Source organism: Vulpes vulpes, chromosome 6, assembly GCF_048418805.1.
Source record: "Vulpes vulpes isolate BD-2025 chromosome 6, VulVul3, whole genome shotgun sequence".
Taxonomy (NCBI): Eukaryota; Metazoa; Chordata; class Mammalia; order Carnivora; family Canidae; genus Vulpes; species Vulpes vulpes.
Genome location: NC_132785.1, coordinates 52154438 through 52177951, shown reverse-complemented (window position 1 = coordinate 52177951; position 23514 = coordinate 52154438). Strand labels below are relative to the sequence as shown.

General features: G+C 39.3%; 1 protein-coding gene across 5 annotated transcripts in view; it reads right to left on the bottom strand.

Annotated features, from left to right (window-relative positions):
• BIVM (basic, immunoglobulin-like variable motif containing) overlaps positions 1 to 23514 on the bottom strand; it is a 39558-nt gene that overhangs the window by 15405 nt on the left and 639 nt on the right. For 4 of the 5 annotated variants that reach the window (XM_026008882.2, XM_026008883.2, XM_026008885.2 and 1 more), the window contains exons 2-6: positions 17723 to 18322; positions 11279 to 11405; positions 3759 to 3854; positions 2377 to 2481; positions 2063 to 2157 (exon numbers count right to left, since the gene is read on the bottom strand). In XM_026008882.2, coding sequence (XP_025864667.1) covers positions 2063 to 2157; positions 2377 to 2481; positions 3759 to 3854; positions 11279 to 11405; positions 17723 to 18200 — 901 coding nt within the window. In that variant the 5' untranslated portion in view covers positions 18201 to 18322. Of the gene's footprint in view, positions 1 to 2062; positions 2158 to 2376; positions 2482 to 3758; positions 3855 to 11278; positions 11406 to 17722; positions 18323 to 22330; positions 22618 to 23514 lie in introns of those variants that run through there. The other variant, XM_026008884.2, reaches the window with a different exon arrangement.

The following is a 23514-nucleotide window of genomic DNA, read 5'->3' as shown; positions in this document are numbered from 1 at the left end:
GAATTTACCATATGTTTCCTCATCAGTAAAGGGGGAATGATACATCTGTACAGGATTGCTACAGAATTAAAGCAAGTATGTCAACACAGTGCTTAGCACACACTAAATTCCCACTAAATGATGATTTTACTACTATAAAATTAATCTTTAAAAAACTAGGCCATGGGCAGCCCCGGTGGCGCAGCGGTTTAGCACCACCTGCAGCCTGGGGCATGATCCTGGAGACCCAGGATCTAGTCCCACGTCGGGCTTCCTGTATGGAGCCTGCTTCTCCCTCTGCCTGTGTCTCTGCTGCTCGCTCGCTCTCTCTCTCTCTCTCTCTCTCCTGGTGTGTCTCTATGAATAAATAAACAAAATCTTTAAAAAAAAAAAAAAAAAAAAAAACTAGGCCAGCCTGGGTGACTCAGTGGTTTAGCACTGCCTTCGGCCCAGGGCGTGATGCTGGAGACACCGGGTCAAGTCCCACACTGGCTCCCTGCACGGAGCCTGCTTCTCCCTCTGCCTGTGTCTCTGCCTCTCTCTCTCTCTCTCTCTCTCTCTCTCTCTGTGTGTCTCATGAATAAATAAATAAAATCTTAAAAAAAAATAACTGGGAACTAGAAATATATAGTAAAATGTACCAAAATGCCCTTACATTTAAATGAAATTACCCTCAGGGTGACTGAGTGGCTCAGTCAGTTAAGCATCCTACTCTTGATCTTGGCTCAGGTCATGATCTCAGGGTCCTGAGATCAAGCACCATGTCCAGCTCCATGCTCAGTGTAGAACCAGCCTGTCCCTCTCCCTCTGCTCCTCTCCAACCATGCACTCACTCTCCCTCTTTCTCTCTCTCAAATAAATAAATAATCTTTAACAAAATAAAAAAGTAAATAAAATTACCCTGAAAAGTTAATATCATATGAGCAAGATGACAGCAGTCAACGTGATTATATAATTTTATCATGGCAATGATGAGCATCTTGTTTTACACTGATATTATAAGCTAGCATCACTATAAACTACAGTACAGATCAAGCAAGGATAATAATCTAGAACCAACATAATTAATATTATTTTCCTTTAATTTAAAGAAATAAGGTGTAAGATGTTTCATTCCTAGAATAAAAAATATACACTTCTTAGGATATATGTCCTCTGGCTAATAGGCAGAAATTATTAAATATTAGTAAAAAGTACATTAGGGATCACCAGACTTACCAAAGATGATCCTTACTTGTCAATGCTGATTTAAAAAAAAAAAAAACTACCAAAGACCTTAAAACCCCAAAATTGTATAAACATTCAATATTAAAGAATAATTAATATACCAAATGAAAGTCAAGCCACTAATCTGAATGATATGGTTTACAGAAAATTCTCTCTATCCGTATCCATAACTGGTACTACTACTACTAGTTAAGCTGTGCTTGATTTAGTTACTATATGACTATCTACAAAAAAATCTGGTTTAAAGAAGTAGATGTTGATCATAATAAAGAAATTTAATCACAGAAGTAAGGTAATATTCATAGTATATAGTTGTCTAAGGAATTCTAAGTTTAGGACTGTTTCACACAACAGAACATAAATGTGAATATAAACACAAATCCATAAAACATAAAGTTTTTAAATTGACACATCATTTTTTCTTCCTTGGGATACATAGACCCCGAATAGCCCTGCCAATGACATGACAAAAGTACTGGATAAAATATTAAAAAGATATGCTAAAATACATAACTGAAGAATTTCCAGAGATTAAAAAAGAAATAAAAGTAGAAGTCCTATGAAGGCATTTGACCTGAGGGTTTCTGCTAAACCCCATAAAATGTAAGTTTCTACTTTGATGGCTACAGGAGGTATGCAAGAAATAACCCTGGGGTGCCCAGGATAGAGAAGGAAGGACACCAAAATATGCCTGTCACCCAAAATATGCCTGTTTGACATAAAAATTATTTTGAGCTAAAGGCAATTAAGCAGCTGCAAATGTAGAAAAAGCTCTCTCAACGCTCCCCTTCCCTATCTAAAGGTAGGATATAAATTCTTTTACTAGAGAAAAAATATCTTCTATATATTTACTTACCAGTTTCTCCAGCTGTTTTATTCTTCCCATGTGGCTTATATAGAACATACGAACATCCTTTTACATGAAAGTGGTCATTAATTTGTCTAAACCATCTGAAAACAACAAGAACATTTGTTCATGGCAACAGTTCCATAGCACAGATGGCACTATTCCAATTCCAGATAAATTCAGGCAGCACCCAAGTTTGGCATATCTATGAGAGTTTGGGGCCCTACAACTGGAAACATGGTTTACTATCAACAAACATTTACTGCATTGTTATTTTGCAGAACTAGAAATAAGGTAATTGCCTCTAAGTGAGGACTTCATACCTCATAAGTGTTGTATTTCCAGTGAAAGGGCCGAACCTAATATCTTCAAATGGGGGTTGAAAGCCCAAAATATGTAAAGCTTCTTCTTGAGTAATAGGTGGAAGACTACAAAAGAAACATTGCTTTTCATTTTACAATTTCAATCATATGCAAATATAACCTGTCTCAATACTCATATGTCATTCTGATTTGCAAACAATTTTACTAATACAGTTGATCCTTGAACAACATGAGTTTGAATGCAGGGATCCATTTATACGCAGATTTTTTTATATAAAAATACAGTGCAGTACTTTTTTTTCATTTTTTATTTTATTTATTTATTTATTTATTTATTTATTTATTTATTTATTTATTAGTGCAGTACTTTAAATGCATTTTCTCTTCCTTACCATATTCTTTTTCTTTTCTGTTTTTCAGAGATTGGGGGGTCGGGGCAGAGGGAGAGAGAAAGGATCTCACGCAGGCTCCTCACCCAGCACAGAGCCTGACACAGGGCTTGATCTCATAACCCTTTCAGATCATTACCTGAGCCGAAATCAAGAGTTGGATACTTAACTGAAGTAGCCATCTAGGGACCCCTCCTTACAATATTCTTAAAAGCATTTTTTTTCCCTTGCTTACTTTATTATAAGAATACAGTATATAGGGCAGCCTGGGTGGCTCAGCGGTTTAGCTCTGCCTTCAGCCCAGGGTGTGATCCTGGAGACCCGGGATTGAGTCCCACGTCAGGGTCCCTGCATGGAGCCTGCTTCTCCCTCTGCCTGTGTCTCTGCCTCTCTCTCTCTCTCTCTCTCTCTCTCTCCGTTTCTCTCGTGAATAAATAAATAAAATCTTTAAAAAAAAAAAAAGAATACAGTATATAATACATACAACATACAATGTATGTGTTCATCTATTGTTTATATTATTGGTAAGGCTTCAGTAGGCTATGAGTAGGTAAGTCTTTGAACAGTCAAACTTTTATGTGGATTTTATTTTACTTTTTTTTAAGATTTTATTTATTTATTCATGAGAGTCACAGGCAGAGGGCGAAGCAGGCTCCCTGCAGGAAGCACAATGTGGAACTCAATCCCAGGACCCTGTGATCATGACCTAAGGCAAAGGCAGACACTCACCCACTGAACCACCCAAGCATCCCTTTACGTAGGTTTTAGACTGCCCTAACCCGTGTTGTTCAATAGTCAACTATATTTTTAATTTTTATTTTGTCACAAATAATGCATGCTTATTATTTTCAGCTGAAGGCTTATAACAAAATGTAGTAATTTTTTCTCAATTTGTGAAAAACTTCTTCTTAAAAATATTTAATTACAGAAAAAGCAACACCAAATAACTTCTGGATTTAGAATTTAGAGATACCAATAAATTAACATACTTACTTTCCAGCTCCCATTGTGCTATATAAGAAATTCCAACATGAAATTAATGAGGAGATACCACAAGAAGTCTTATATTGTGGTCGACTTATGCAGTACCTGAGAAAACAGAAGACCATTTTCTTCACTTAAATGAATACAAAATAAGCATATAGAAATATAACACTCATGCCAATGAAATGTGTTAACATAATGTAAGCGCTACTCATCCAAGCCAATGTAAAATCTCCACTCACTTAAAAGATTTTTATATTTATTAAACATATCGTGAATGCATAACAACAGTAAACCATCCAGTTTAATAAAGTTAGCTAAGTTAACTAACCACTAGGTAAAGTAAATGTTATCTAAACCAATGGAAAAAAAATAACAATATATATGTAGACACCAACTACTAAAATTTCAGTGTAAGCTCCTAGTTGAGCTGCATACATGATTACTTACAAATGCAAAAATACTGGAGAAACAAAACAAAGCATTGTCCCCATGTATCAACTTTTCAGACTCTAACTCAGACTGAAAAACATTCATTTATCACCCACTTTGTCCAACTAAAACCCTTAGGTGAGAAGCAGTGGTTGCATTGTCACAGAGAACTTTAAAGTCTAATAAAAAATCCTCCCATGGCACAATTTTGTTGCACTGAGTAATCCAGACAATTTTCCAAATAGTCGTGTGTTGGGCAGCCCAGGTGGCTCAGCGGTTTAGCGCCACCTTCAGCCCACGGTGTGATCCTGAGGACCCAGGATTGAGTCCCATGTCAGGCTCCCTGCATGAAGCCTGCTTCTCCCTCTGCCTGTGTCTCTGCCTCTCTCTCTCTCTCTCTCTCTCTCTCTCTCTGTGTGTGTCTCCCATGAATAAATAAATAAAATCTTTAAAAAAAATAGTCATGTGTCAAGAGAAGTGACTGCAGCTAATGTGAACAAAGGAGAAAAGAAGCAGACTATTCAATCAATAAAAAAGAAATGATATGGGCTTTCAAATTACCTTCTCCCAATCACTTTCTTTTCCTTTTTTTTTTAATTTTATTTTTAACCTCTACAACCAAACATGGAGCTCGAACCCACAACCCTGAGATAAAGAGTCACAGCATCTACTGACTGAACCTCCCAAGTGTCTTCTAATGAAGGTGCTAACAGTGGCCAAAATGAAAAGGAGAAACAAGAACTATCATTAAACACGGTTTTAATCTTAACTTAAAATTACAAAAAGAAAAATTAGATATATGTATGTTTGTATATGTACATATAATATGCATAACGGTACATATGCAAATCAACAATCCTTGTCTCTACAGCTGAACTGGGACCTTTAAGACTAAGATACAAAAGATGATTACAGTCACTTACCTATATGGTTATTATGGGGCCATATAATATACGAATTGTTATGGATTGAACTGTACCTCCCTAAAAAGATATGTTCTAACCACAGGTACCTATGACCGTATTTGGAAACAGGTTCTTTGCAGATGGAATCCAATTATGATGAGGTCACATGGGAGAGGTGGATCCTTAATCCAAGATGACCAATGTCCTTATAAAAAGGGAAGAAGGACACACAGAGAGAATGCCTACCAGGTGAAGACTCAGACACAAGGCCAAGGGAACACATGGCCATGGCCAAGGAGGCAGAATTGTTACAGCAGCAAGCCTAGGAATGCCAAGGACTGCCAACAAAGCACCAAGAGCTGGGATGAAGCAAAAAATTCTACCCCACGGATTTCAGAGGGAATGTGGCCTTGCCAACAGCTTGATTTCAGACTTCCAACCTCCAGGACTATGAGACATATTTTGTTGCTTTAATCCCTCCATATATGGTACTTTGTTATGGTAACTCTAGGAAACTCACACACTAATCATTCTCCACAAAGACTAAAAATTGGTTATATGCACAAAAGAAAAAAAACAATGAACACATTTTGCATGATTTTGTTTATATCTATCTGCAAGGCTATTTTAAAAAGAACTCCTACCCACAGAAATGATCCTAGCTTGAGAAATTGTTGGCATTATACATCTCTCACTTCAAACTCAGAAGCTAACTTCCTCAAGTGGTCAAGTATTCATAGCTCCTACCAACATTCTGTCCTGCAACTAAATTTCCTACAAATGGACTAAGCAGTCAACATGACTTGTTTCCTACTGCTTTCCATTCCTTTCTTTCCCCCCTAATATCTTGGGTGGTTTACATTCCTTGCTAAATGGCTAAGCACTCATGGGTGTTATAGTCACTGAATTCTCTCATCATTGGGAGTCCGTTGCTTCCACACTCGAATGACAATGTGAATGTGACATTTGGTGACTTGTTCTCACCTGAGAAACGTGACTCCACTATAGCCTGGCAGCTAGTGCTGCCATGGTGAAGACTGAGACCAAAGGGATAATTTCCCTCTGTACAACTGTTTTTGCACCTGGGTGCCCAGGACTCCCTTATGCTTGAACTTCAGTAATTCAGTAACTCCACTAGAACATGCCTTGGTGCTGATCAATCTGTATTGGGTTTCCTTTCCTGGGACACAATTTACCCTTTCAAATCTGCAGACTCTAGCCTTTCTTTATTTTGGGAACATTCCTTCCAGGGGTGTCTTCAAATTCTTTTTTTTTTTTTTTTTTTTCTATTTGTTCTGATCTCTTCCTCTGGAATACCAGTTAGTGCTATTTGGAGCCTCTGTCTCTTATCCATATTTATCTGTTTTGTTTTTTTTGTTTGTTTAAGATTTCATTTTTAAGTAATCTTTACACCTAATGTAGGGCTTAATCTTACAACACCAAGATCAAGAGACACACACTCCACCAAATGAGCTAGCCAGGCACCCCAGCATTTATCTATTCTTTAATCATTTTTATGCCTGTTCTTTTCCATGTAAGTTTTGTATGATTTCCTCACACTGGCTCACCACTGACTTGATTATGCTTTTCACTGGGATGGGGTTTTTTTCTCCCTGCTTCTAATGTGGTTTTCACCTCTGCAATGACTTTTTGTTGTTGTTGTTCTCCACTTCTTTCCAAGGGCCTGTCAAATATTTCCTTCTGTTTTCATATAATCTCTTCTTTGACTTCATTTTGAAAAATTTCATAAATTATAACTTTTTTAATATGAAGGACTTATTCTGAATTTTAACTTTACTTCCTCAACTAACTCTCCCAAAGATGTGTATGTCTTCTACAGTTGTCCCTGTTTTTTCTTATTTGCCACTTTTATACACATATATCAAGTTGCTTCCTCTATGATTTTTACTCATCCTTGAATAGAGCTGTTTGCTATCTTTGACACCGCATCATCAAATCTGCCTTTGATTTTGGGTGAGTTTTTTTATAATTCTGGTAAAAAAAAAAGTTTACCATCTTAACCATTTTTAAGGGTACAGTTGAGTAAGGTTAGCTATATTCACATTGTGGTGAAAGAGATCTCTTGAAATTTTTCATTTTTCAAGACTGAAACTTTACACCCACTGGACAACCCAGCCTCTGACAACCACCATTCTACTTTCCATTTTTATGAGTTTCACTACTTTATACTTCATATAAATGGAATCATACAATATTTAACTTTTTGTCACTGGCAACCACCATTGTACATTCTGTCTCTATGATTTTACAACTATTAATCACCTCTTATAAGTGGAATCACATATTATTGGTCTCTGTGTCTGGCTTATTTCATCTAGCATAGTGTCCTCATGTGTCAGAATTCCTTCTATATTAAGACTAAAAACATTCCTTTGTATGTATATAGCACATTTTCTTTATTCCTTTATCTATGATGGATACTTGGGTTGCTTCCCCCTCTCAGCTATTATAAATAATGCTTCAATGAACATAGTATGCAAATATCTCTTCAAGATTCTTCTTTCAATTCTTTTGGATCCGGATAACCAGAGTGGAATTCCTGGATCATATGGTGTCTTAGTCAGTTCAGGCTGCATAGCAAATTACAACAGACTTGGTAGCTTCAACAACAAACATTTATTTCTCGTTCTAGAGGCTGAAAAGTCCAAGGTCAAGGTGCCAGCAAATCTAATATCTGGTGAGAAACTGCCTCCTGTTTAGCATATGACCATCCTCTCATTGTGTCCTCACATCATGGAACAGAGAGAGGAGGAAGCAAGCTCCCTCTTCCTGTCTCTTCTTATAAGGCACTAATCTCATTTACTGGGGCTCCACCCTCATGACCCAATCACCTCTGAAGGCCCCATCTCCTTATACCATCACCTTGGGGGTTAGGATTTCAATATATGAATTGAGGGAAGACAAACATTCAGCCTATAACATACAATCCATTTTTAATTTTTTGAGAAACTTCCATACTATTTTCTTCTAGGAGTTTTATAGTATTAGGTCTTTGCATTTATGTCTTTAATCTATTTTGAGTTCATTTTTGTGTATGATGAATAGTAAGGGTTAAATTCATTCTTTTTGCAGATGGTATCCACTTTTCCCAACACCATTTGCTGAAGACAGTCCTTCCTCTATTATGTGGTCTTGCCACCCTTACTGAAGATCATTTGCCCATTTATATGAGTGTCTATTTCTGGGCTTTCTATTCTGCCCAATTTGTCTACATATTTGTCTTTATGCCAGTATGAACTGTTTTGATTACGTAGCTCTGTAATGTTTTGAAATCAGGAAGTGTGTGGCCTATGTTCCACTCTTGCCATCACTGCCTTCCCAGCAATTCACCAGTGGCACTGTCCTGGGCTGGAAATTACAGGATAAGATAACGGAGTGGCAATCAGATCAGCAGGATATCTCCTTTTGCAACCTCTACCTGCATTCCTGTAGTGTGAACTGGATCTCCAACAAGAACTCTGATGTTTTTCCACTCATACAGCTTCTCACACCCCTAAATCTAACCAAAGGGTCACCAGATGGTTTCAGGACTGCCACACGAACATCAGGAAAACCTGCACTGTTCGAGGCCAACAGTAGTCTGTGCAGACCTTGGTGTCCTCTCTCTGTTGGTCCAGAGTGCACAGGATTTGATAACCTTGGATTAAAGCTTATGTTTCTATTCAATAGCCTATCTTGATATTTCTTTGTTTAAGGGAAGATAGAGTTTTTCCTTATTTTTTAATTTTCTTGTTATTATTTCCATGGGTTTGAGGTATAGCGCCAAGGGCAGGCTGCCCCAAGATGGACCACTTTCTCATGAACATTATTTTGAGTCAAAAGCAATGCAAACCCAGCAGATTTAGAAAAAACTCTTCACTTCCCCCTCTACTGCCTGCTTTACCAGAAAGAGAGCTATTGACAGAGACTCCTCTTTACTAAGAAATTTATCTGCCTAACAGGGCAAACTCTGATTTTCAAAACATTTCCTTTCACCTCCTGGCTAATGGCCTTCCTCTCCTTTAAATCTGACTACTATCCTCTCCTCAGCTCACATAAGCTTCATGTTACCTCATTGTCATTGGAATTTCCATGTCTGTGTGGATTTCCTCTATATACATTATTAAATTTGATTTTCTCCTGTTAATCAGTCTCATATCAATTTGATCCTAAGTCCAGCTAGAAGAACCTTGAAGGACAAAGGAATGTCTACCTACCAACAGAGAGCAGGACTGCAGTAAAAAGACCTTTTTCTGGTCATGTTTAAATCTCTCAACCTTCCATCTTAAACACTTCTTCACAAAGCCTTAGGATCAATCCTAGGTACCCTTAAGATTTTTTCATCATTTCAAACTTGTTTTACTGGTCTTACTCATGACAGGCAGGCCTACAACTTTAACCAACTTTCTACTATTTTTTATGGGTGTTTCCACCCCAACCCTAATCTTGTAATATATTCTCAGTGAGAAATGAGCTTGTCATCCTGGTAATTTTCCCCCTAAGATTATTTCTCCTGTCTACCCTTCTTCATCCAAGCCTTTATGGCATCACATGTTAAACTACTAAAATACAATTATCCAGATTTGTTGTTAAAACATATCTTAAATCTAAGAGATTCAAAGCAAAAATGAGCAAAGCCCATTATTAATAAACATTAAAAAAATTGTTTTTGATTCCAGTATCTTTCTCCAACACACTCTACGTACTTATTACTACCCGTTTATCTTTGAAAAAAATCTTTTATTAAGAAATAATCAATGTCTTCTCTCTACAGCAGAGAAAAAAAAAAAGCTAAATGCTTAGATATAGCATTGTCCAAGATATAGATCATGACAGGTGTTACAAAGAAAGAATATGAACTTGGAGTCTGGCTTTCTTCAGTTTCAGTACATCACCATGTGATGTTGGACAAGTTTATTAGCTTCTCTGAGCTTCACTCAGATAAGTTTAGCTAATCTTCATCACCAACAAGCAAGATACTTTCCTACCATCCATTCAAAGACCTTTGTACCATCCATCCCTTCGGATTTCTTCTCTTAAGACTTAGCTCCTCAATGAATCCTCTCTTAAGACTGAGCCCCTCATTATTTCCTCTCATACCCATCATCTGACAAATTGCCTGAGGTATTTTGTATTTTTCTGCTTTGTTCCCATTTCTCACCTAGATTTTAAACCTTGAAAAAAAAAGACCATGTTTTTTATATCTTCATATTCTCAGCCCATAGTAAAGGGTCCAATATTTATTAAATAAATGATAAAATCTAACATTTTTAAACCTCATACAAATAATTTTTAAAACCTCAAATCATAGACTAGTAATATTTAAAAGCTATTATTAATTAAACATTTTTTTTGTTTAGAAAAGGAAATATATTCTAAGGTAACTAAATAGCCCCAGCTGATGAGTGAAAGCTCTTATCAGAAGAATATCAGCTAATTAGAGGAGAAGAAATTATAGAAATTTGAAATATCACCATTTTGCAATAAAAATTCGGACAATTGTCAATGGGTCTAAGACCAGTAGGTGAAAAGTTGATGGGGACAGGACATTAGCCTGATGCCACTGTCATCCCACTGATTACATGATGGCTGTAGAATGGGAACAAAAAAACCTTGACAAGGTGGGCTATGCTTTCAGCATCTAAATCCAGTAATTACTCTTAGAATCTAAAACGGGATGACCAGATACTATGTACCTCCTGATGTGATCCAATATGAAGGACACAGGAACACTCAAGCAGTATTCTTGCCTAAAATGTTCAACCAGAATCTAAACCAATTCTTTACATCTAATTTCCAGCTTTCAGGAAATGCTGAGGTTATAGAAATAATTTAGACAACTATCAAGGGAAAAAAATTAGACAAATCCAGAAGGTAGAACATCCTACAAGACATCTGGCCAAGTCTCTTTAAGAAGTCAATCTCCTAGAATTAAAAACAAAAACAAAACAGTGAGGAGAGTGAGGTAGAGACCATTCTAGATTAAGAGAGATGTATAGGCCACAACAAGTAAACACAAGGTGTAGTTAACGGTTGGGTCCCACTATGAACAATCAGGCATGAAGATACTTCAGAAAAATCCGGGAAATCTAAATTTAGCCTGGGAATCAGATACTATGGAAATAGCTAATTTTATTAAGTATGACAATGGTATTGTGCGGTTAAGGAAAAAAGCCAATTTTTAGAGATTACCATCTTCTGAGATCTAATACTTTCCGTTGCTTAATATCTTCAAGAGGAGAATACTGAGGCCACTCCCTCTGGTGTCTTCCTTTTTTATCTGAAGTTTTTTTCTTGGAAATTTGTTTCTTTACATTGCCTAGAATATAAGAATATAAAATAAGCAAAATGCTCAAGATGAAATAAACTGCCACGGCAAAACAACTAATTATGAAACAAAATTAAAAAGCCATGCCACTAGGGACACCTGGGTGGTTCAAAGGTTAAGAGTGCCTGCCTTCGGCTCAGGTCTTGATCCTGGGATCCAGGATCCCAGGGTGTTGGGCTCCCCTTGGGGAGCCTACTTTTCCCTCTGCCTAGGTCTCTGCCTCTCTGTATCTCTTGTGAATAAATAAATAAAGTCTTTTTAAAAACAAAAAAGGCAATACCACTAGCTCTCAAAATACTTGCAAATACATTAAAGAAATTTTTTTTTTCAAAAGTACTCCCCTGGCTTGAAGAGAGAGAATAAAAACAACTTTAGGCAACCACGAGTGTTAGTTTCTATCAGATTCTTATATTCCAATTCCCGATCAAGTTGCTTAGATAGTAAAAGACTCAATCACAGAATCTTTGGTGTGGAAAATCAAATTACCAACAGGAAAATATTTAACTAGACCACTTTCCAGAAAATGAATCCTTTCTATAAAACAATAAAATCACATTAATCTAACTCTGTTAAGAAAGTAAAAGCACTAGATCCAATAATGCAATGATGTGATTTTTAAAAATATCTCCAAGCCTTACAGAGACCACAAAATGGATTAAGAATGATTCTCACATGCACATTATTAAAATGCAACTTTAGCACCAGGAACTAGAATAGAAAACAAAGTCTCCTTTCTGTGGTGAGTCTGCGCTTATAGGTAAATGCACACAAACGTGCATGCACGCATACACACATACATCAATCTCTCTGAAAGACACATAAGGCAAATAAAGTAATTACCTAAGGGGGAGAGGAATTGGGAGCTCGATAAAAAGAATCAGATTTTAAATTGTCTAATTTTAACACTTTTTTATTTCTGAATGCTGCTAATGGATTACTCAGACAAGTTATTTAATTAAAATCTTAACTCTAGAGAACAAACTAATGATCACCAGAGGGGAGGTAGGTGGGAGGGATGGGTGAAATAGGTGATGAGGATTCAGGAGTGCACTTGTGATGAGCGCTGGATAATATATGGAAGTGCTAAATTACTATATTGTACACCTGAAACTAATATAACATTGTATGTTAATTAACTGGAATCTAAATAAAAACTTTTTTTAAAATATTTATTTATTCATGAGAGACACAGAGAGAGAGAGGCAGAGACACGGGTAGAGGGAGAAGCAGGCTCCATGCAGGGAGCCCAACGTGGGACTTGATCCCACATCTCCAGGATCACACCCTGAGCTGATGGTGGCGCCAAAACACTGTGCCACCTGGGCTGCCCTAAATAAAAACTTTAAAATATGTATTAATAAATAACATCCCAGTTTCATATCACTAAAATACCATTAACATTTCTGAGAGTTATGCTCAAATACTTAATCATGTTCACACATACTATATTTTTAATGAAATAATCAAATCTGTTATAGAAACAAAAGCTAATATTTTATTCTTATGAGCTATTCAGAATTATAAAACATAGATTGTGTAGCTGTATGCCTAGAAAACAGACATGCAAAGGGGCTTGTTTCATTCATTCAGATGCTCTACAATAAAACCAAAGCCAGCTGGAACTCAGCACTCTTGTGACACAGGGGATTTTTCTGATTTTTATAAGATGTCATAATGACAAAAACTGTAATATCCAGAAACAAGATTTCCCCAATCCCTCTAGCTATTCTAAGTCTTCACAGAGAACACAAAATTTCTACAGAGCTGAACAACCACTGGCAAAAGTGAGTTAAATCTCATTCTGATAAGTTTCTTTCACCAATAAAATAAATCTTAGAGATTAAAAAGATGGAAAAACTACTTTCCAACATTTCTTCCCATGTCTTCACCACCCAATAATACCTTAATGTCCTATGTAGCTTTCCTAGCCACTTAAAATCCTAATAGGTTAATGAAGTGTGGTAATCTGGGACCCCAACAGCCCCCAGAGTGGTCTGGATACTTTTTATCATTTTATCATGAAATGTCCACATTCTTTTCCTCTAAGGCTTCCCTGAGCCTGTCTTCTGTCCCCTTCTGCTTTACTCCCATGTTCTCCCTGGGCTAAATAAGCATGTGCTCTAAATAAGCAGCCTTCATGAAATCCCTATATTGCCACAAAGAGAGCTGGTCTCACAGACAAAATTCCATTCAATTCCAGAGAGGGGGGCAAACCAGGTGGTTTACCGCCACCTTCAGCCCACAGCATGATCCTGGAGACCCAGGATGGAATCCTACGTCGGGCTCCCTGCAGGGAGCCTGCTTCTCCCTCTGCCTGTGTCTCTACCTCTCTCTCTCTCTGTGTGTGTGTGTGTGTGTGTTCTCTGAATAAATAAATAAAATATTAAATAAATAAATAAATAAATAAACAAACAAACAAACAAACATTTAAAAAAAAATTCCAGAGAGGGAAGCTCTGGCAAAGTGGAAGGTAAGTCTGAGAGGGGAACATAACATACCAACACCTAAACACTCTTGTCTCTCCATCCCATCAACTCCAGGAACCTTTGTCTACCTTCCCTTGTCATTGTCATATTCCTTCTTCCATTCCTCACCCTACCCATAACATACCCATATAGCCCCAACACCAAAGAAACATATGTACACTCCTACCTCGATTCACCACACTGGCTGTTAGAGAAAGATCTGAGGATAGCAAATATCTGCTGTCTTTTTTACTTGAGGGACAGAGTTTTGGACAATTATTGCCACTTGAAAGTGAACTGGGTGGGGACCCCAGAAATAAAAGAACCAGAAAAGAGGAGACTCAAATTTTGTGTACAAATTTGGACCAAATCTTAGGCTGATCCTCAAACCGTGCATGCACCGAGCAGACCCCAAACAGCACAACTAAGGCTTAAAAAATTGGATGGAGATTTGAAATGTCCTCAAGACACAAAATTTACAGTTTCAGTCAAACCAAATTCACTACTGCTAAAATTAAAGACAAACAAATGAATGAACTTAAAACACTCTTTGGAGGAATATACCAGAATCCAAAATCACATTTCCAATATTTTAGATATGATCCAAAATTATTGAATATGTTAGGAAACTGAAAAATATGACACCTTTTCATGAAAAAAGATAAGACCAACTCTGAGATGGCCCAGATTTTTAAATTAGCAGATAAGGATTTTAAAGTGGATATTATAACTATGCTTTATGAGATAGATACAATATTCCAGTCACAAATGAAAAGATACCAAATCCAAGATAGGAAACAAAAACTATTTTAAAAATGTAAATTCCAGAACTCAAAGAAACAATACCTGAAACAAATAATTCACTGAATACTCTTAAAAGCTATCTTTAAGAGATGTGCTTTACTTTTTTTCAGTTATAAGATTTTTATCAAAAGGAAGACGAATCATGCCTTTTCTTTTTCTTTTTTTTTTAAGTCTTTTCTTTTTTGAGTGGAGTTGACACACAATGGTACATTAGTTTTGGATGTACAACATAGTGATTCAATGATTTTAGAAGTTATGCTCATCTCAGAAGTGGCTATCATCTGTCACACTATTACAGAATCACTAGCTATATTCCCTGTGCTGTACCTTGTATTCCCATAGGTATTCATTCCATAACTGGAAGCCTGTATCTCTCACTCCTCTTCACCCACTTTGCCCATCCTCCAACCCCCCTAACCTTTGGCAACCATCAGTTTGTTCCCTGTATTTAAAGGTCTGAATCTGCATTTTGTTGGTTTATTCATTAGTTTTGAGTTTTCGATTCCATGTTTAAGTGAAATCATATGGTATTTGTCTTTCCCAGTCTTATTTCACTTAGTATGATAGGTCCATCCATGTTGTACCAAATGCCAAAATCCCATCTCTTTTATGGCTGAGTAGAAGAGAGAGAGAGACTTTAAATATAAAAAGATACAAGTTGAAAATAAATGGATGAAAAAGGATATACCACACAAACACTGTTCAAAAGAAAGCTGGAGGGACACCTGGGTGGCTCAGCAGTTGGACCTCTGCCTTTGGCTCCAGGTATGATCCGGGGGTGTGATCCCGGGGTTCTGGGATTGAGTCCCACATCAGGCTCCCTGTGCAGGCTCCCTCTGCCTATGTTTCTGCCTTCTCTCTGTGTCTCTCATGAATAAATAAATAAATAAATAAATAAATAAATAAATCTTTAAAAAAAAAAAAAAAAGCTGGAGTAGCTAGATCATATCAAAGTTGCTTTCAGAACAAGCGATATTACCAAGAATAATGAGGGACATTTCATGATAAAATGATAATAAGGTCAATGCAACAAAAGGAAATAAAAAATCATAATTGTGTGTGCACCTAATAATAGAGTTTCAAATTACGTACAAGCAAAAATCAACAGAATTAAATGCAGAAAAGATGAAAATCATAGTTAATTCTTAACACCCCATTTTCAGCAACTGATAGAACAAGACAAAAATTAAGTAGCAACACAGAAGATGTGAACAACACTCTCAAGCACATTGACCCAGTAAGTATTCATAGAACACTACACCCAACAACTACAGAATGAGCATTCTTTTCAAATGTATGTGGTACATTCACCAACATGGACTGTATGTTGAGTCATAAAACATACATAAAACATAAAAGTCTCAGCCCCTTCAAAAAGACCGAGACCATATGTCCTTTGTCCACAATGGAATTAAATTAGAAATCAACTTTTAGCAAAAGCCCCAAAATATTTCGAAATTAAGCAGCACAGTTCTAAATAGTAATACCTATATCAAAAAAAAATCACAAGGGAAATTAGAAAATACTTCACTTTAAATGATCATACAAATAAAGTGTATCAATAGTTGTGGGCTGTGGCTAAAACAGTATTCGTAGTACAATTTAAAGCACTTCTACTAATGCTCATAAAAAGTCTTAAATCAAAAAGCTGAAAAATGAAAAACAAAGTAAACTTCTACTAATGCTCATGAAAAGTCTTAAATCAAAAAGCTGAAAAATGAAAAACAAAGTAAACTAAACGTGAGTAGAAGGAAGAAAAATAATTTAAAAAAAACAGAAATCAATAGAAAAACAAACAATTGAGAAAATTAACAAAGCTAAAAGCTTTATTTGAAAATGAACAAAACTGATAAAGCCCTAACCAGAAAAAGAGAGAGAGAACATAACATAATCAGTATCAGGAATGAAAGAGGAGTTATTACTAAAGACCCTGTAGGTATTAGATTAATAGTCCTTTTTTATCCGAGATAACTTTACGCCAATAAAATTGACAACTCAGATGAAATGGACAGGCTAAAATTCAACAGAATTAATGGGAAACAAGACAAGTTAATAATCACTATTCGAGATTTTTAATACCCCTCTGAAAACCCCACAGAAAACAGGAAAGATAACTTCTAAACTTGTCTTAGGAGACCTGCATGGCCCTAATGCCAACATTTGAAAAAAGATATTACAAAAAATTTATAGACCAATCACCCATAAAAACAGACACAAAGTGAAACCCCCAAGACACCAAGAATTACAAAGTAACATAATATTCTGTGAAACAAGTTGATTTGGCAAATGAACAAGAAGTGTGGAGGTTTTACAAAATGGTCAAAGAAGCCTAGAAGTAAAATACGAATCCCAGTTCTACCTCTTATTAGCTATCAACTTTCCACAAACAACTTATCTCCTCTGAGCCTCAGTTTCCTTATCTACAAAATGAGGATAAGAGTACCTACCACATAAAAATCCTGTATTACTGTGAGTCCAAAAGAAAGAAGTGAAAAGCAGTAGTTTCTACCAGAAGGCCACCACACCACAATTGCAAAGGCTGTGTACTGCACCCTAGGTGAATAGCACCCTCTTAAATTGTGCAGTACACAACCTACTCAGTGGTACCCGGAGACCTTTTTGGGTGCTCAAAAAATTTTAACATGAAAAAGCCACAATGTTATATCGTAGAAAAGAAAAGTAAGCATTTAATTGGGAAAGATGAATTCATGTCTCTGCAAAACTACAAAAGAGTACTATGTTATTCTAGCCACCCCATTAACCATTTCTGAGCTTCTGTACACTTATCTGCAATACCCGTATCTTACAGCCGTTTTAGGTTTTTCAAAGCTCTCAAAATGCTCAGGTTTCCAGTGGTAACCCATTAATGAACTAAATGTCCTCTGCCCAAAGTTATTTTTTAACTAAAATGATGGACAACACGATAGCAATGTTCCTTGTTCAGCCTTATAAAAGGAAACCATGTTTAATGGCAAGCTTAAACAAAATATATTATTTTTTTATTATTTTCACATATAAAATTCAAGCCTCCTTCCTCACCTGATTTGTGTTTCAAATTTGTGGTCACTCCATCAAATTCAGATTTATCAATTTCCCATGCGAGAGGTAGCTTGCCCAAGCTATTGGATAAGTTTTCCAAGCTATTTTCTTCATTGTAGATGATTTCCGATGTACTTGTTGGGATACCAATGTATCTTGATGGATTATTTCCAGCAGATAAAGAGGTACTATCAGGGAGGCAAGAAGAGCGGGTTGAATTTGGAGTTTTATAGATTGAGGTTGCCTGGTTGAGGAAGGCATAGTCTGAACAGATGGCATAAATTTTCTCCCGAGTATGGGTCACTGGACAGCTCCACGGATAATGACCATCTCCTTTGGGACCCAAAGGTGTCCCCGAGGCACGAGTACAGAAAGACTGGACAGCACCTTGTAGATTCTCTTCAGGAGACTTTCTCTCAGATCTGTGCTCACCATTTCCAGAATCATTTGCCCTTTCTGCTTCTGCAACGTTAGGCATTGAACGCAACTATCACAGTTCTATTACGAAGAAGAAGGTGCAATTCTTTCTATTACTTGAAAACCAGCCGTGAAAATTGTTTACAGCATTCTACAGAAACTTGAGAGCTGCAAGATGGGCTCCTAAGAAAAGAGGGAGGAGAAAGAAACATCAACAATCCACTAGATACAATGAAAGCACTAAAAAATGTAGCAAGTGTTTTCACATGGCTTCATTCAACAAATATTTATTTTATAACTACTATACACCTACAGCCACAATCACTGGCCATGTGTCTTATTAGAAATTTATTTTACAATAATGCTTTAGAAGAACAAAAAAGGAATTCAATTAAAAATGGGCAAAATATCTGAAGAGTCACTTCTCCAAAGACGGTGTAGAAATGGCCAATAAACACATGAAAAGATGCTCAGCATCATTAGTCATCATGGAAAGGCAAATCAAAACCACAAGATAATATGTCATACCCAGCAGGCTCTAATAAAAAAGATAGATAATAATAAGGATTGTTGAGGATGTGGAGAAAATGGAACCCTCATACCATTCTGACAGCAACGCAAAATGGTCCAGTCACTTTGGGAAATAGTTCCTCAAACATTTATAGTTACCATATGATCAAGAAATTTCACTCCTAGGTATACATCTAAGAGCAATAAAGACATATGTCCACACAAATGTTCATAGGAGCATTATTGACAATAGCCAAAAAGGAGAAACAACCCAAATGCCCCTCAACTGCTGAATGGATAAATAAAATAAATAAAATGTTGTAATATCCATGCAAAGGAATATTTTGGGGCAATAAAAATAAATGAAGCACTGACCCATACCACAACATGGATAAGCCTTGAAAGCATTATGCTAAATGAATGAAGCCAGTCATGAAAGAGCATAATCACATGATTCCACTTATATGAAACGTAAAATAGGCAAGTCTCTAGTGACAGAAGTTAGATTAGTGGGTTACCTTGGGCTGGGAGGGAGGAGGAGCCTGGGGATGATGGCGTTTCTTTTTAGTGTAATAATAATATTCTATAAATGACTGAGCTGATGAACTCACAATTTTGTGAATATGCGACAAGCTACTGAATTGAACATTTTAAGCAGGTGAATTGTATAGTGTGTGAATTTCATCTCAATAAAGCTGTGCATTCATCACCGCAATCAATTATAATTAGTGGTCACTAACTTCTAATCAGTCTCAGGAAAAACCAATTTTCAAATCTACACCAATTCCTTTGGGGAAGAAAACAGAGAACAGTTCAAATTGCAACCAAGGGCATTTGAGGAATCTGAAGATCTATACAAAAGCAAGATCTTGATGAGTCAGACCACAGGTGGTAGAGGAGGTATTCGATGCAGGTGCCAGGCTGAGTGTGCCCACAGCGGTAATCACCCAAGATATGCAACCCACCGCCAGGTGACCAGTTTGATGTTTACTAGTTAATATCTCTGCCTATTCACTTATTTAAAAATATTAGAAATGAGAATAATTCTCATAAGTTACAAAAAAATGATTACATAAAACCTATCATAGAAATATTGAATGCCAAAAACCTCTAAGGCCATAAGAAATAACAGAAGAATGATTGCCACAAGAGCCATGGCCACTCTAAGTCTATGGAGAGAAAATAGTAAAGAGGATTCCTGTCCTTTGTGGAATTTAAAGCAACAGAGCTCACTAAAAGGAGGACTCCACATAATCTAGAAAAGATTCCATTTTCTTTATTTTTCAGGAATGCTTTCCCACTATTCAAACCTTCAGGTAGCGATTTTTTTTTTTTTTTTAAGTAATTGGTGCAGAATGTATAGTTCCTTGCAGGAAGGTTGGTTTGGCTGGAACTTCACCACCAAAGATAGAACCTCTAATGGTATCATTTTGGAAACTTTTTTCATGAAATCCTAGGGACGCTTATAACAGATCTCTAGACAGGAAGCTTTTATGCCTTTTGCTTCTTCCTCATCTCCTGGTATCATGGTGATGTTACAGGAAGATGCAAAGAGAAGGTCAGTTGCATAGACCAAACTGGGCTTTTCTGAGGAGTCTGTTTCTTTGGTTCTTACCAGATGACTCACAGAGCATTTTCTACTGATCTGCTACCCTCATGCCTTTCTCTAAAAGCCAGCGTGGTGGGCAGTGGTAGGTATTATTTGTGGCCTTGGGATTGTAAGGGTGGGTTGTAGGATGGGCAGGAAAGAGAGCAGAGGGTCCTGGTAAGTAAGGGGTGGTGACCCAAGGGTGTTGGAGTCAGTGTGGGGGTAGGGGCGGGGTGGGGAGAGGAGGGAGATAGAAATGTTGCAGGCACTACCCTTATCTCTTCATTTCAAGCTTAGCTTCTACTTTGCCAGAGCTTCCTTCCTCAGATTTAATGGAATTGTGCCCAGCTTCTATGAGCCCAGCTACGGAAGACGCTTAACAAAACATAGGCAAAAGGAAATTAGTGCCTTTTGAGCACAAAAAGTAGGGCCAGGCTTTCTGGAAGTTACAGAACATAGCACTTGATTAACAAAATGTTTATCCGTCTGGTTTTGTTTGCTTGTGTTTGGGTTTGTCTGCTTTAAAACAATGCTCACTGAACAAGAATGATCTCTTTGGTTGCATTTCTACAAAAAGAAAAAGTGAAGATCATCAACGTAAGGACACAGTTTGTATCGATTATCAATAAAAACCAGTGGTCTGAAAACACTCTCACTTGAACTGCTGTTTTTGGAAATTTGAAAAACTGTGTAATTATTTCTAGATTTTTCTCATAGACGTAAAACAAAGGACAGGAAAACATTGCGGAACACCAAGATATTAACACAGAAAATGAAAATTATCCAAATCCCATGACCCAAACGCTGCTGGAGTTTCTTTCCTTATTAGGTGTCAGATCCATGTCTGTTCACCCCATGTGGCCAAGGGTGCTAGTTATTATTATCATGTCCCCTGCTTTCCTACAAGTGAACTGAGCACAAGTTATTACTGATAACAGAATGATTAGAGACAGCAATTATGGTATTATGTTGTAATTATAGCCTCAGGAAGTACTGAGGTACAGAGGAGCAGTTTGTCCCTCCACTAAATAGCCTACAGCCCCCCCCCCCCCTTGTCGTTGCTATTTTTGTAAACCATTCCCAATTCCATCCTCATTCAGCACTGGCATCACCACCACCCCAGGGTTGAAATTTCTAATCTGGCCTGTGCAGAGATATTAGAAAGTAAAGCTTGGACACATATATGATCATCTAACTCCCCTCCCTAAAACGTTCTGCTCATAGAAAAAGCCGACTCCTTGTCTGGCCCCATAATCTCTCTTTAGCTCCTCCTCATCCTCTTCTCTCTTCCTCCTTCCAATGTTCCATTCTCTGGATGTGGTCTCCTCCTATTCACCCTCCTGTATTTGGTTAATACCCATTTGTAGTGAACTTATCCTTCGATGTCACTTTCTGGGGACTCTTTGCTCCCCAACTAGACTAGGTCACTCTGTACACACTCAGGACCTCTCGTTCACAGGCTTGCCAGGGATGGGCATTTGTGAAAGTCTCATCAACAAATAGTTACTTATAAGTGCCTACATCATGCCAGGCATTATTTTAAACCCCGGATTGAGGAACCTAATTCCCAGGGGATTTACTAGGAGAGGCCTTGGGAATCAGGAGCTGGATTTTCAGCCGAGAGGCCCCTTTTCGTCTTCCCTGGTTCTCATCTGTGAGAACTGAACTTCCAGAGAGGCGTCGCTCTATTAAGATTTTACAAAGACTGACTGCAGGACCTACGGCTCAATTTAATGTTGAATTCTTACGATCGTGGCACAAGCAACAGATGTACTATTTAACTGTGAATGAACACTTTTTTTTTTTTTTTTTTTTTTTTTTATAAAACGCTCCGCTAGGGTAAGGATTTGTAAAAATCACTAGAACGAACTGTTCTGTAAAACAGACGTTCCATTTGTGAGGTCCACAGTCATCGCTTAGGCTACCTTCTTTTGGGGGTTATATTTTCAATCCGTATTTTTAAGTGTCCAGTTTGCTTAGGGAACGAAGATCTTAAGAAGTCTGTTCAGCAAAGCCTCCCCCACAGGACAACTATTGAGATCTATACCCCGTATCCAAGGCCACGGAGACGCAGGAGCCTGGAAGTGACTTACTAATGGTGAAACGGGCGCCCGACGGCTGCGCCAGGCCCCCTAAGCCCCGGCGGGGCGGGTCTCGGTCCTCCTCGGCGGCGTCCTCCCCGCGCGCTGCGGGCGCCCTGCGGGGTCAGGATGCGCGGTCCCCCCAAGCGCCGCGGCCGCGGCCGGCCCAGGCCCGGGGCAAGCGAGCGGGGCTCCCACCGCCCTGCTCCGCGCAGCTCGCGGCGCCGCCACCACCCGGGCGACAGTGCCGCAGGCCGACCTCGCTGCGCCGGGCCGCCGTGTGCGGAGGCGGCCTCCGCGGCCCACGAGGGCTGCCCGGCCCCGGCCCCGGCCCCCGCCCCCGCCCCGCAGCGAGGCCTCCGGGCCCCTCCGGCCGCCTCCGGCCGCCTCCCTCCGCCTCCCTCCGCCTCCCTCCGGGGCCGGAAGCCCGAGTTGGCCGCCAGGGGGAGGCGGCAGTGGCCGGTGCAGCGACCGCCTCCAAGCCGCCGCGGGCTGCGGGAGGGCCCGGGCGCGCGAGGCCCCGGCGCGGGTGGGCGCCGGCACTTGCCGCCCCCGGGCCAGCGGGAGGCATCCGCGGCCAGCTTCGAATGCACCCGTTGGTATCGATGCTCAAGACCATTGCAAAAGAAAAAAAAAAAAAAAAAGAAAGAAAGAAAAAGAAAACAGAAGAGCCCCGCTTGGGCCTCCACCCAGGCCGGGTTTGGCTGGCGGGGCCACCCGGCGCATCTGGGTTTTTTTCCAGGGCAGCTGCAAGGATCCAGGGGGCGGGGGGGGGGGGGGGGGAGAGCTGGAGGCTCTGGGTCACCCCTCCTGGTGGGCCCTGGCCGCGGGGCGGCCACCGCTCGCTCCCGGCCAGGCCCTGCCTCGCGTGGCGCGTGGAGAGCGGCGCCCGGCAGGAGCCACCGGTACCCACGCGGGCATCTCCAAACCGGGCTTTGTTCCCGAGAGCACGCGTCCCCTGCGTCCCGAACACTTCCCCCCTCTTGCGGCCCAGCTCCTCAGCCCACTTTTTCCCGGGAGGAGCGCGGGCACGGCTGCAGCGGCCTCCGCTCGGTCGGAGAGGCAGGGCCCCGGCCTCCAGGCAGCGCAGGCGGCGCCCGCAGCGGACCGGCGGCGGCGCGCGAGTGCGGGTGGGGGCCCCGCGCGCAGGGCGCACGGCAGCGGCCGCCACCCCCGCCCCGCCCGCAGCCCCGGGT